The 15795-nt window shown below is 40.7% G+C and overlaps 1 protein-coding gene across 3 annotated transcripts in view; it reads right to left on the bottom strand.

The window, feature by feature from the left end:
* Window positions 1-15795, bottom strand: part of QTRT1 (queuine tRNA-ribosyltransferase catalytic subunit 1) — a 351133-nt gene that overhangs the window by 198140 nt on the left and 137198 nt on the right. For all 3 annotated transcript variants that reach the window (XM_044084474.1, XM_044084475.1, XM_044084473.1), the window contains one exon: window positions 11861-11999. In XM_044084474.1, the coding sequence (XP_043940409.1) occupies window positions 11861-11999 (139 nt within the window). The remainder of the gene's footprint in view (window positions 1-11860; window positions 12000-15795) is intronic.

Here is a 15795-nt window from a genome sequence, read left to right as displayed (position 1 = left end):
ACTCCACACAGAAGGCACCCCAGCCGAGAATCGAACTGGAGAACCTCTTGCTGTGAGGCAGCAACGCTAACCGCTGCACCACCATGGCATTCTATTACTCATAATATATGATGGTAAATTACCAAACCATCGTCATGGTAGCAGTTGCAGGTAGATTCAGTAAAGAGATGCTCTTTAAGTGCATCTTTGAAGGTTTTAATTGTTTCTACATTTTTGATGTCTGTAGGCAGGTGGTTCAAGGTAGCAGGTCCCAGTCTAGAGAAGGCCCGCTCTCACCTACAGCGATTTTATATGGAGGGTGTTCTAGAGTGAAACTGTTGTCCTGCGTACTTCTGGGTACACAAGGGTTGTTTTGTAAAAGTAGTTTCACTCTTAAAGGGGGGCAGTGACCGTGTTTTAGCACCTTGTAAATTAGAGTACTTAGAAGAAAAGTGGCCCCATGAATTAGTGAAAGCCATTTGCAATTTTTTAGCAAACTGCAAAGGTGCATAAGGGGGTCTACTACTAGAATGAATCTGCGGATTTTAATTTCAGTAGTCTGTACTCTGGGAATAGTGAGGGCTGAATGCATAATGAGGAAAAAGAAGGCCACATTCAAGTGTGGGTATATTGTTAGCAATAGCCCTGCGAGCAGAAGGTGAAAGGAGGTGACAGATCTTGTAAGAGTTTTAATTGAGCAAGGTCTTTTATTAGTTACAAAATGTGTATGCCTGGTAAAGGAAAGGATAGGGTCGAGTATTAGGTGTAGGTACCTCTATTCAGTGACATTAGGTATTCTGCAGTAGCAGACCATGTGCATAACTGAGTGAAATTGCCCCATAACTTGGTTTGCTGGCCACAGTGGCTAGTACTGGACTGCAGAAGCAGGACATCATCTGCATACATTATTAATTTAAGATTTGGTAATTCTAGGGGGAGATCATTAACAAAACAGAGCGAAGAGAAACGGACTTAGTACATATACTTGTGGTGCACCTGTATTAGGCTTACCAGCAAGAGAGGATGAGCATTGCTATACACTTGGAGGCTGAGAGAGGTGGTAAAATGGACAGAAACGGCTGACAGGAGTCTGTGATACAAGTAAGTAACAATGTCCCTTTCATCCTAATAACAGGAGGTGGAAAGGTGGGTAAAAGAAAACACTCCAGCATACAACTGCCAAGGCTGTAAATCCAGTGTACTCCACTCAGTTAAAAAGTAGAAGCTCCAGACAGAAGAAGATAGTATACTTTACCATCTACAAAGGCTGTGTCAAGAAATGACTTGAAAGTGCATCCAATATCTGCAACATAGCAGCCTGCCACTTAGGCTAGGAGGTAAAATTGCCAGATGAGAGAAGGAACACAGCCTACTTACCACACAGGCTGTGTGCATAGATTAAGTAGCACATTTTCAATGGGAAGCAGTATGGTCTAGCACAGAAAGATGTATGCCTCTCAAATGTCATTTAGCATGTACCGATCCCTCACCAAACCCACTAGTCTCCCTCTTATCTATGGGCATGCTATTTGAATGCTACCTCATAAGACAGCTAATTTAATAAAATACTGTTTATCTAAAAACACCACTAAAGTCAATTTCTGTCCTTACCTGCATTTTGTATAATAAATATCTTGTATCTTTGGTAAATGCATTTTACGTGCAACTTCAAACGTATCTCCTATCTACCTAAAATCTTTAGGCAGTGTCTGAGAACACTCAAAAGGGCTAGATTTGCTCCCTTGCTGTGCAAAACACTCCAGAGACACACAGTGCTTGTAAATAGAATATGTAAAGATACTGCATTTTAAGAGTTTATTTTGAAGTTAATGCTCCCAAAGATTTCAGATGTATGTCTTGTCAAAAAACTCAAGTCTCTGATCTAAGAGTTGCAGGTTTGAGATCTGAAACAGTTCTGACATAGCACAGAGTATATATTCAGATTCACTTCAAAGCTTGAAGAAAAAAAAGACTAAAAGGATTTCCCTGTTATATACTAAGTGTGGGAAGAAGTCTAATTATGACAGAGATGAATTAAACAACAGGATAAAGCCTAGAACTGAAAGCATTCAACCACCTGTTCCCAATCTGTAGACCCTGTTAAAGTAGGGTCGGGGGAGCAACAAAAAAGAAAATGAAAAAAAACAAAACAAAAGCACCATCTTGTGGCTTCTAGTACAGCAAACATTTTGGAGGTCTAAAGCTTCTAATTACACTGCCGAACACTTTTAAAGCAATGTTTGATTAATGACCAAGGACAAAACCACACATAGTAGAACCTGGTCTACTCTGAAGTGTAAATCTCTACAAAAAAACTCTATAAAAGATGTCATACAATATTCCAGTGCTCTGAAAACAGTCTACTCCTTAGACTTAGGCAGGGCACAATGTGTTGTAATAGTACGCCTTGTTTTGCCAAATTTCTCAGCCCATCAGAAAAGAGCTATGCAACAGTACTATACATAGAAGTACCAATTTTTGCTCAGTTGACTTATCTAACTGCCAGATTTGTTTCTGAAGCTAAGTAGTGTGCAGCTGGATAGATGGCACTGCACACACACAGTAAACAGCATCACATCTACAAGAAGCACAAAAACATATCAAGGATCACTACATTGAATCAGTCCTCCTTTTACGAGGAGTACTGCAACTCCAATCAGTTGAACATCACAGTAAGTATAGGAGAACAAAGCAATCTACCTCATGAAAGGCTTTGGCCATCATGCACCTTTATGTAATTACTCCATCTCTGAGTCCACCATAATAAAGGGTAGGGCAACTCTCTGTGATATCTCCTACAGAATTTCTGCAGTTTAAAAGACTTAATCACACCCCCCCCCAAACCCCAAAATAAACTGTCAAAATACCACCACTACCATAAAATAATGCTTGCCACTATCTTGCATTTCCACTTACACCCTTGAGAGTGCAGTGACAGAGACCTGGTTCAAGGCTCCAGACAGCACCCCTGCATTACCAGGCTATAATTCATACCACACCTTTTGGCCACCTAACCTGGACCGAAACACTAAAGGCAGAGGCGTGTCCATATTCATTAAGGATAGCCACACCTCCAGGCTAGTTGCTCAGCATAATGCATCCCAGATTATCCAAGTGCAACTAACTCTGGGCAAGACCGCAATCTAAATTGTAACTTGCTACAGATCCCCACCATGCCACAAGATTCCCACTCCTCATTTCTTATTATACTGGAACATATTAGGGTACAACCCAACACCCTAATAATGGGTGATTTCAACTACCCCACCATTAACTGGGAAAACTACTCATGTACCAACTCTTTTGCTCAACGTTTTCTGGAATTCATAAATTCCAATGCCTTGGATCAACTTTATCCACACCCCCACCAGGGGCAGCAATATCCTAGACCTGGTCATTACCAACATGGGCGACCGGTGTTCCACACCAGAGGTCAATTCCTCGTTGGTCAGATCTGACCACAAGCTAATCAGCCTAGACATCCACATCCCGCCCCCGCCCCCGATTAGGGAAACCACCGTAAAATATTTCTCCAAAGACAACTTCACTTTTTTTAAGATAGAAGTGGCAAACGTCACAACACCCATGCAGGTGGACAATAGAGGTACGACTGCTGAATCCTACACAAATGCACTTTATAAGCACTTACACGAGTGCATGGATCATGCTATCTCTAACATAACCAAGATGCTATCCTCCAAAAAAAGGAAGCCAATCTGGTGGTCCCCTGCCATAAACAAACTCTACAACAGAAGAAAGAAACTGTTGCAAGAAAGAGTAAAATCCCATGATTGGAGGAACACCCTGGTCAGCCTCAGTAAGAAGCTGAGATCCCTCATAAAATCTTCCAAAGCTAGTTATGAAAACAAAATCGCCACTGATTCTAAAGACAACCACAAAGCATTCTATAGCTATGTCAAGAATCTCAATGGCAACACTCAGATATGCTCTGAGTTACAGCACAATGGCACTAAATATACAGAACCAACTTATATTGCCAACATCCTGGCAGATAGGTTCAGTGCTAACTTTACCTCCCTCTCACCCCCTAAAGGGCCCATCTATATACTGGATGAATGCAAGATTCCTGTAATCACGGCTGCACAGGTAAAAACCACACTCTCCAAAGCCAAGAACACAGCATCCATGGGACCTGACAACATCCCAGGCTGCGTACTACATGAACTACAGAATGAACTGGCACTCCACCTAAGCACCATGTTCAATCATAGCCTCACCTCAGGCTTTGTGCCCACTGATTGGTGCACAATGATGGTTATCCCACTCCACAAAGGGGGAGCCACCACGGACCCTGGAAACTACCGCCCCATTAGCCTAACGAGCCTGGTCTGCAAGGCCTTGGAGCGTATCATCATGGAACTTATAAACAAAGACATTGGTAATCTCCAAACTCTGGACCCCACCCAGTTTGGGTTTGTGAAAGGCAGATCATGTCACCTAAACCTGATAGACTTCTTTGAAGCAGTCACCAAAGCCGTACAAGAGGGTAGGGTGGTTCACACAGATTATCTAGATCTCGTCAAGGCTTTTGACACCATCCCCCACTCTGGAATTATAGAGAAACTCACTATGTATAAATCCCTATGTCACAAGATGGGTTGCCAACTGACTCACTGACAGAACTCACACTGTGAAAGTAGCAGACTCCAAATCCGAATTCAGACCAGTGACAAGTGGAGTACTACAGGGTCCAGTCCTGGGTCCTCTCCTGTTTGGTATCTACTTTTCTGAAGTACAGGCTAACACAGAACGTCTTTGGACAACAAAGTTCACAGATGACTGCAAACTAGGAGCCATAATTGAAACTCCTAATGATATGGACATCCTACAAAAGGGCCTCACTGAGACAGATGCCTGGTGTCAAAGCCATGGCCTCAAGCTCAACGTCAAAAAGTGCATTGTCATCCCCTTTGGTAAAAACTCTGTACCCATGAGCTACCACATAGGTGGTAGTCTACTTAACACTGAAAGTGTGATAAGAGACCTTGGGACTCGGGTGGACATTAGTCTCTCCTTTGATAATCAAATCACCACAGTAGTCAGGAAATCCTTCTACGTGGTGCACCTCATCACAAAAGGTTTCTCATCCAGGAAAAAAGAGGTCATCGTTCCCCTCTACTCGTCACTCATTAGACCCATTATAGAGTACAGCGCCACTTTTGGTATGCACCTCACAAGACATCTACAACAACTGGAAATGATGCAGAAATATCTCACAAAGAGGATTACCGGCCTCAAACAGATGCCCTACGCAGACCATTTCAAAAACTCCAGCTTTACTCCATTGCATATTGCCTACTCAGAGGTGATCTCTGCCTAACATACAAAGCTATGTCAAACCCAGAGCTGTTGGACTTGCTCCACCTAAAGAAATCCCAATCCCTTCAAGCTACATGCTCTAGGGACCTAAACCTAGTCACCAGAATAAAAAGAATATGATGGAGGCATAGATTCCTGTCCCAGAGACTTCCCATACTCTGGAACAAACTACCTATCTATATCAAACAAAGCTCCTCATTAGCACTCTTCAAGAAAAATCTTAATGATTGGATGGGAAATAGGAAATTCACCCTGGGGATCACCTCTGTGGCTCTGCTCAACAGGGGCACAGGAAAATTATTTTCTTGGGTGGCGAAAGCCAGGGTTCCTTTTTGGCTAGGCTTGTATAGACCCTAGGGCTGATAGCGTAGTACCTACCTATGAACCTATGAGAACATGACAGTTCTCAACACTGTGACATGCTTCTCAGGAATCACAAATATGTGTTACCTTCAGAACAAAGGGTCTGCATATATTTATTTACTTATTTCACATTTATTAACTGGGTTAGTCCAACTGAGTTTGAAAACAAACCCTTTTTCAGTGGAGATCCGAGGAGAAAAGCCCCAGCAAACATAAGTAAACATAAAGTGACAATATACAAATATTAAATAATCACAATACAAAATAATTGTAAAAAGAAATGGTTATTAACTATCTGCATTGCATTGACAGTAAGCAACCCATTTTCAGTGGAGACCCAAGGGGAAACAGCCTCAGCAAACATAAGCAAAGGTAAACATACAGGACAAAAACTATTAAAAACAACAATGCAAATACAAAATTAATTACAAAGGAAAAAACAAAAGAAAAAAATTATGAATATTAAGGGTTGTACTGATAGCAATAGTCAAAATGTACTACATATGAGAGTGAACACAAAAAGATAATCGTTGTTCAAAAGGACAATATATAGACATTGATAGAAAGTGGGGGGGAAAAGAAATAGCGTGGAGAATGGTAGGGGGAGAAAAAGCAGGGGGCTATAGTAATACAGCTGAGGGTTTAGGAGGTTACTTTAAGCAGAAGTTACTAACAGAGAAAGAAAGTTAGGAAATGCAACAGGTTATACAGTAGATCATACTAAGACTATGTGTGGTCAAGGCAATGGCATCATTTCAAGTTTAGTAGGTGGGATTTAAGCTCCTTTTTAAAACAGGGAAAGGAAAGGTTGGATCTAATATGGAGAGGGAGTTTGTTTCAATTTAGTGAGACAGAGTGTTTGTAAAGTAGTTTGCCAATATTCCTTTTGGGTTTATAAACTAAGAGAAGATGCTGATCAGCACTCTGGAGAGGCCGGGGGAGAGTAGAGAGTAACATGGGAGGTGAGAGCAGGGCAGGCAGAGGGGTTGTTGAGTATGGAAAAGGTAGTGTGGAGTTGCGATTGTAGGAGAAGGTGCAGAAATTCCACCCACTGAATTTTGTTTAGTGAGAGGCAGTGATGTGAAGAGAGTGATTGGTTTAGAATAAATTTGGCAATTTTGTTGCATGTTTGTTCCAGTTTCTGCATTGAGGTAGTTTGGAAATCGGTAAGGATAGGGGAAGCGTATAGAAGACTAGGCATGAGAAATGCCTGCACACGAGTGCGTTTAGTGACAGTAGTGAGGAATTTGTTATTCCTATAAAGTAGTTCAAGTTTTTGATGGGTTTTTTTGATGGTCTGTTGTATATGTAATTCACATTTTAGTCTGTCATCAATTATTATCCCAAGGAGTTTGGTGTGTGAGGCAGAGGAGATAATGGTGCCATCTAGGGAGGAAAGCGAAAAATTGGATTTAAGGTGAGAGAGTGCCTGAGGTAGGAAAATAAGGAATTGAGTTTTCTTAGTGCTAAGGATTAGTTGATTGTTTCACACCAAAGGTGAATGAACGCCAGGAATACAGGATACTGTGCTGGAAACACTTAATTTATTGACATAAAATAGGTTGAGCGCTTTCTACAGAAGTAAATCTGTCTTCTTCAGAACATCATAGCATGGAATCATGACGCTTATATATCATAATTGAAGTAAATAAATTGTAATTAAACAATAAATCAATTATTAAAACAGTGCTATCTTACACATTTCATACAAATGCAATGTATACATCTTGCTACATAACCACACTAAAAATATAGTTCATATAATTCTGAACCCTACTAATCTAAAAGCAATAAATATCTAAATCACTATTTTATATATACTAAATAAGCAAAATCACAAATTATTAAAACAGTTATATAATGCCATTTGATTATTTTTCTAAAAGTGGAATAAAATGCCTTCTAAAGTGGCTATCAATCAAGATATGTATAATATATATCAATCATGATATTGGTAGAAAAAAAATATTTGTGAGTTGAATTTATAAAATAAAATATATATATATGTAACATATTGCCCAATGCATGTAACACATTATGTGACATATGATATATAATATATAATATAATATATGACATACAATATAATATGGAATGCAAACATTATATAAATACTGTAATGAATATAACAACATATTGCACAATTTATTGAACTAAACCCTGACTAGTGGTTTTGTAGGAATCATTTCATTAAGGCCTGGGGTGGCTGCATCCAACCTTATCTGCCACCTGATTTCAACAACAGCTTTTATGTTACCCTCGGGGTTGGGGAAAACAACATCTAGAATTGCAAACTTGAATAGCTTGCACTGTGGACTATTAATAAGATGTCTTGATAGTGCATTATTAATGTCACACTTCCTTATACAGTATATATGATCATATATCCTGTTTTAAGACAGCGTCCGTCTTACCCACATAGAAACTCTTGCAGGTTTGACAAACACTTAAATATATAACATGCTTAGATAAACAATTACCATTAGAAAACCAAATCTTACTCTTTAAACAATTGTTCAAAGTGATGTTGGGTGTATCCAAAATATAATTGCAATAATTACATTGGCCACATCTTCTAGTGCCTGTCCTCTTCACATTAATGTTTTTCTGGAATTTAGATTTTAATTCAATTATTCTTTTTAAGTTTAATAATAATAATAATTTGTAATAATTTGTGATTTTGCTTATTTAGTATATATAAAATAGTGATTTAGATATTTATTGCTTTTTAGATTAGTAGGGTTCGTAAATTATATGAACTATATTTTTAGTGTGGTTATGTAGCAAGATGTATACATTGCATTTGTATGAAATGTGTAAGATAGCACTGTTTTAATAATTGATTTATTGTTTAATTACAATTTAGGGCGGGCTTTTTACTTCAATTATGATATACATGATTCCATGCTATGATGTTCTGAAGAAGACAGATTTACTTCTGTAGAAAGCGCACAACCTATTTTATGTCAATAAATTAAGTGTTTCCAGCACAGTATCCTGTATTCCTGGCGTTCATTCACCTTTGGTGTGTTTGCAATTTTGTTGTTTCGCTGGGATTATCATCTTTATTAGTTGATTGTTTCTAAGCCACTTTTCAACAGAGATAAAGGAATTCTGTGTTAGTGTATGTAGTTCAGAGATAGCACTGGAGATAGATAAGAGAGTAGAGTCGTCTGTGTATTGCATTACATATTAGAGACTGCAGGATGAATGTAGGTTGTTGGTAAAAATGTTGAAAAGGAGCGGTCCAAGTATGGAGCCTTGGGGTACTCCTGTTTGAACAGCAAGGAAGGGTGAGAAAGCCTGCTGCCATCTAACAGCTTTTATGCCAGTAAGGTAGGACTGGAACCAGTCAAGAGTAGAAAGAGAGAGGTTTAGGTTTGAGAGTTTGTTAAGAAGGATGGGATGAGACACAGTGTTGAAGGCTTTAGAGAGATCAAGGAATAGATAGGAGATGAGGAGGTTGTTGTTCCTAGCTTCTGCAACCTTTTGAGTAAAGGATAATAAGGCAGTCGAGGTACTGTGATTAGGGCGGAAACCATGTTGCGAGGGGGTTAGGAGACTTTTGTGAATGAGACAGGACAGTAGTTGAGTATGTATACATTTTTCAAGGATCTTCGAGAGCGGTGAGAGAATAGCAATTGGTCTATAGTTAGAGGGTTCAACAGAGTTGCCACCTTTGTGCAGAGGAGTGGTATAGAAGGATTTCCATATTTCTGGTATGGTAGATTCCTGAATGGAGCGGTCGATTAAGACAGATACAGGGTATGTAATAGAGTCAGCAGCAATTTTCAGAAATTGAGGGGAGAGTTTATCAGTGGAGGGACAGCATGGTTTTAGTTTAAAAAGCAGGATTTGATATATTTAGTAGAAACAGGTTGCAAGGTAAAAGGCTGACAGACAGAGGAACATAGAGGTTTAGGGGAAGATGAGGGTGACACAGAAGAGTTGGGATGAGCAGAGTTACCAAAGGGTAAGAATTTAGAGATGCTGTCTATGAAGTGCTTGTTGAGTAAGTCTGCAGTTTCCGAGGGAGAGTGATAGCGGAATGGGTTAGTTAGGGATGGTAGGAGAACCACTGTGGAGCAGGGAGGTGATAGTAATCCAGAATTTTTTGGGGTCATTTGGGTGAGAGCTTTGAAATTTAGTGAAATATTGGAATTTATCCAAGATAATAATTTTTTTACATGTTTTCTGAGTTGCTTATAACCTTGGACAAAGGTGGGAGTTTTAGTGGTTTACCATTTTTTCCATAGAGCATCTCTTTCATGCATCAAAGCATGAGTAGCTTTGGAGAGCCAGGGTGCAAAATTTGATTTGATTCTAATTTTGCGAGTTGGGGCAAGAGAGTTTAGGACATCAAGGAAAATGTGGTTGAAATTAGTAACAGCATCACTGACTGGGAGAGTTTTTAGGAAAGATCAGTTGATGGCAGAGAGTCTATAGTTAAAGCTTTCAGAGGAAAAGTTAATTTCCTACAATATCTATAGAGATGGGGGCTTAGAAAGATGAGGAGAGTGCCTTAAGATAGAGATGGGAGAATGGTCACTAATAGAGTCAGGGAAGGTAGAAGGGTTACAATAGGTGTTTGCAGAGTTGGTCAAGATCCAGTCAATTGTGGAACCAGTAGCATTTTTACTGTAGTGGGTAGGGGTAGTGATCAGTTGTGAGAATCCATACAGATTTATGAAATGCTGGGCTGAGTCACCAATAAGGGAGTTCTAATCTATATTAACATCTCCAAGAATGACGGTTTCATAGGGGATGGATGTACTTATCCAGGAGAGTATATGTTCAAGGATAGGGATGTTTTTACCTGGGGGAATATAGATAGAGGCAACAGCATACTTCCTATAGTTATTGATGTGGCAGGCTAGGAGCAGTAGTTCAGCACGGTAATGTCTACAGGTGTTAGCGTCAGTGAGACAGAGTACAAGCTAGCCACCACACAACCTATAGATATTGTATTGAGGTGGAAGAAATTCAGAGGAATTGATATGAAGTTTTAGCCAGGTTTCCGATATGGCCAGGATGTGAGGTTTGTGTTGGGCCAACCATGCATGAAGTTCGGACATTTTGTTGTTTAGGCTTTGGATGTTCATTGCAGAGATAGAGAGATGTTTGAGGCTGGAGATATTTGAGGATGTTTTGGGGGGGACAGAAGATGAAGGTGGAGGGGGAGTGGAGAGAGGGGAGGGACTAGGATTAGGATGGATGTCACCAGAAACCAGAAGAGCAAAGACATGATGGAAAAAGTGAGGGTCGTCAGTGAGGGGAATGGGGTACTTGAGTTTGGGCTTAGGATTAAGAGCAGGGTAGGCCATGAGTTTAAATTTAAGATACTGAAAGGGGGAGAAACAGAAGAGAGAGAGGGGGCAATAGTCAGTGGAGGTTGGTTAGAGGTCTGGGAAAGGGAAAGGTAGGGGAAGACGGGAAGCTATGGAGCTCAGTGTGGTAGGAAGTGCTTAGGGCTAGTGAGATTAGAAGTGGGAGAAATAGCAATAAGGATAGCATTGTGCAATGGAAAAAGGAGGGGAAGAGATATAGGGAAAAATATAAAGAAATATATTAGGGGAGGACGGTGGTTAGAAATAAGCAGTGTGAAGGAAGGAACAGTATCACGGGGTGGAAATAGTGAGTATGTGAGGAGATAGTAGGTGTGCTCGGGAGTGAAAGAGTTAAGTGTGAGAGAGGCAAGCCACAGAGGCAGCAGCCCAAGGTGGGTGGGGAAAAATGGAAGACTGGTGACAAGGTGGGAAGAGTGAAAGTGTGAAAGCACAAGTTATAGTGGTGGGAGGGGGGCTGTGAGAGTGACCAGACAAACAAGGTGAAAGTATAAAATTGAGGATACTTCGGGTGGGTGGGATTCGAGGGTGGGAGATGAGCGAAGTGAGCCCACGCGGAGCGGGCAAGACCACACCACAAGTAAGTTGAATGTAAGGACCTAAAACATGCACTCTGCACTTTAATTTTACTTACTTTTAGCAGGAAGGACAGACCCCAACAGTATACAATTTTGAGGTTTTTATCAGGGTTACTTGTTCAAATGTCAGACAAATAAGTAAAACTTAAATATAAATTACCTTTTAAAACAAGCATCACTTTCCATACCAAAATTTTGTTTCTTATGTCTGCCATTCAGTGTAGAGAATGGTTTAACGAGCTTTATAATACATACCCTACACCCATGAGGTAGCGAGGTTTTTCTCGAGGCAAGTAGTCTGTGCTTAGTGTCACCATTCTCCAAAACTGGTCCTTTTCTTCTCCACCACTAAGACCCCCTATAGCAAAGCCTGGCACATCTCGTTTGGTCATTTCTGAAAAGGAAGGAGAATGTAAAAAGATAACATTCACAAGTCTGTCAAAAGGAGATTTTATTTTTTGGGGGGTGGGTCACTTCAGCTTCATTCTTTCCAACCTAGCCTAGTGCCCCTACGTCTGCTGCCACATCTACCAGCATCTCCTACAACCCCCAGACTATCTGTGTTCTAAGGCTGGTGCCAGTACAGAACCTAAGGGTATCCTTGGGAGCTGTGCCACTGACTGCTTCCACCAGCATAATTTTTCATTTATGACCTACCCCCTTGGTTCCCCTTTCCCTGTATAAGCCTGTTTAGGTTAGAAGGCTACTCCATTCTAAGGATCACATCCTCCTGCAAGAGAACTATATTAATGTTCTCCCACCGAGATGGGCAAGTCTGAGCCATTCATCAAACCCAAGTCACCTGAGTCATAGTTAGGGTTCTATACCTCTCCAACATGGAGCTGGCTCAAAGGAGATTTTGTTTTTGAGAGGAGGAATATTTCACACTTGAGTGTGAGGCTGCCCTGATTCTGTACTCTGGCCTTCACTTTTTATATACTGTAGTATGACAGAATTACCTGATCTGTTTATCTAGAAGGGGATAATTCTGAAGTAGCTATAAACCCCAGCACCCACTGTGACTAGATAAACAGTATTGTTTACCAACAGGAGAATCAGAACAACTTACCCATATTTATAGTTTCATAAGTGTTTACTAGGCTAACGACCACAAGGGCCTTTTTAAGCCTAGCCATGCATCCCAAATCTCTGACAAGTTCTGATACTCCTGATAAGTGTAAGCATGGGCCTGGAAGATAAACCACTTACAGGTTACCTGTTTGCATTAGAGACATAGGTGCCAAACCAGGGATGAATTTCCGGGTTCTCATCCAATCGTCCAAGTTGCACTTGAATTGGGTTAGGGAGGAACTGTATTTCACATGGATGGGGAGCCTGTTCCATAGACAGGGTAGTCTCCAGGATATATACCTATCTCTCCAGCAGGTCCTATTTATATCACAGGCAAGGTTTAAGTCTTTAGAATGGGAAATTCTGCTACTGTTGTTTTGTGGATATGCAGAAGGTCCATCAGAGTGGGGTCTGACAATGCCCTGTACACCAGGCATAGATCTCTCCTCAAAAGCCTGTAGGAGACAGAATACAGGGATAGGGCCTTGAGGCAGTCTGCATAGGACATTTTACATACGTCCTTGTATTCTTTTAATGAGGAACCTCTGTGGATGTTCCAATTGTTGGATATGCCTGGTTAGATACATAGCGAAGGGTGCATTGTACTCAATGACAGGTCTGATGAATGCCGAATACAGTGGAATAATGACTTCCTTGGACTTAGATGCCATACCTTTGTTTATAAGTTGTGCAACATAGAATGATTTCCTCACCACTGTAGACACGTGATGATCAAAGGCTAGATTACTATCTATGTGTGTCTCTAAGTCTCTGACTACTGGGTCAGCTCTAAGGGGTGTGTTGTCAATATGATAGTTACCAAGGATGGATGACTTCCCAAAGGATACTATTATGCATTTCTTGGCATTTAGTTTTAGGACCATGGCTCTGACACCAGTTACTTGCCTGTGTCAGCCCCTCCTGGAAAACATTTGTGTCAGTGTGAGATTCAATGACAGCTCCTAATTTGCAATCATCTGCAAATTTAGTCAGCCAGAGACCACTGACATTGGCCTTGACTTCTGAGAAGTAAATGCCAAAAAGGAGTGGTCCAAGGACTGATCCCTGAGGGGCTACACTTGTAGCTGGCCGCTTTGTAGAGGTGGACTCCCCAATTCTAACTTCCTGGGTCCTGTCTGTGAGCCAGTTGGCTATCCACCGGGGTTTGTACCTAACCTCTTGCATTTGTCAACAATGCCTGAGTGGGGTATTGTGTCAAATGCCTTGGCCAGGTGAAGGTAAGCAGTGCAAACAATTCTGCCCTCATCCATTGCTTTGGTGACCTTCTCAACGAAGACCACTAGGTTGAGTAGGCATGATCTGCCCTTGATGAAACAAAACTAGGTTGGGTCCAGTGTCTGGAAGTTTACTATATCTCTATTGATCATCTCCACGATAATTCTTTCCATGGCTTTATATATAAAACTAGTGAGACTTATGGGTCTGTAGATGGCCCACCTTTGTGCAAAGGGATAACTGTTGCCTTTCTCCATTCATGAGGCACGAGGCCTGTTTGGAGGCTACAGCTAAATAGTAATTCCAGAGACCCTGATCAGTCATGTTTCATGCTATTTAGAAGGCATCTTGGGATATTGTCTGGGCCCATTGATGCGGTGTTCCTGGTCTTAGAGAGCATTAAGGACCTGTTCCCTAGTGATAGTAAGGGGAGTTATATTTGATATTTCCTGAGGGAAAGTTGAGGGGGAGAGAGGAGTAAAGTTGGAGCTGAATTTATCAGCTTTTGTTATTGAACAGGTAAAAAGTGACCCTTGGGGATGTATAATAAATGAACAAATTTAGAAAAATGTGAATTAAAATGGCAACTTAGGTTGGATGCCATAACTTACCTAGGGTTAAACAAAACCTGCTCAATTAACTCAGTTTTGAAACTGAAGCATAATGATACTTGTTAATTTTAATTGATTTACTGACTCTTTGCATTCAGTGGCTGGCACTATCATGTGACTTTTAACTTAAATGCATCTAAACAGTTTTTAAATGAGTTTGCTTAGTTCTGAAGAAGTTCCATAAAGTAAAAGGGAATAAAGTGCCCCACTTTGGCTTTAGCCATTGCCTCTGGTGCACTGCAACGGTTTTTCATCTTATTCATTTATCACATATTTGCACTGGTTTGGAATTAGTTTGATATTACTTGTATATATTAATTCCACTGCCGCACAATCCCAGAGAAAACTGAAAAGCCTAAAAACACTGAAACACTGACAGTGCATGAATAGAAATCACACTGCAGTGATTCCTTATGGGAAGCAGCAATCAATGAGTTACAACCTGAGACCTTATTTAATTGTTCACTTTACAGTCAGTCAAAGGTAGGGAACCAAAACAAACACTTTAAAAAGGTAAAACTCAAAAGCTGTAGATAGAAATTTCAGAAGTCATTTCTCCAAGTGAAGATACTATTCAGCAAAAACAGACTTGGCTCCAACAATAAATGCCCAGTATAAGCAGTTCTGTTAAATAATTCAGTAATGACAAAATGCTGAAGAAACTAAACAAGCGCATGGACAGGACCAGAGTTAAACATGATTAAGGACTGAATGGTTTCATTTACTGAAATACCCTTTAAATCAACTACCCCTCCATCAACTGGAAAAACTACTCATGCACCAATACACTGGCCCAATGCTTCACGGAATAGATCAATTCCAATGCCTCGTACCAGCTCATTCTTACCCCCACTAGAGGAAGCAACATCCTTGACCTGGTTATCACAAACATGGGCAACCGTTGCTCTACACCAATAGTCAATTCCTCCCTGGTTAGATCAGACCACAAACTAATCACCATGGAAATCCACATCTCACCCACACTCCCCACAAAGGTAACCACCATGAAAAACTTCTCCAAAGCTGACTTTGGGCTCCTAAAAACAGAGGTGGCTAACTTCACGGCACCCATTTCAATGGAAAATAGATGCATGACTGCCGAATCATACACCAATGTACTGTACGAACATGTACATACATGCATGAAACTAGGCATCCCCAACAGAAACAAGATGTTCTCCTCCAAAAAAAAGGAAGCCAATCTGATGGTCCCCTGCCATTAATAAACTCCACAACAGAAAGCAGAAACTGTTGCAGAAAAAGGTGAAGTCC

Source organism: Protopterus annectens, chromosome 9.part0 (assembly GCF_019279795.1).
Source record: "Protopterus annectens isolate FY-2018-M chromosome 9.part0, PAN1.0, whole genome shotgun sequence".
Taxonomy (NCBI): domain Eukaryota; kingdom Metazoa; phylum Chordata; order Ceratodontiformes; family Protopteridae; genus Protopterus; species Protopterus annectens.
This window is presented reverse-complemented; position numbering and strand designations above follow the sequence as displayed.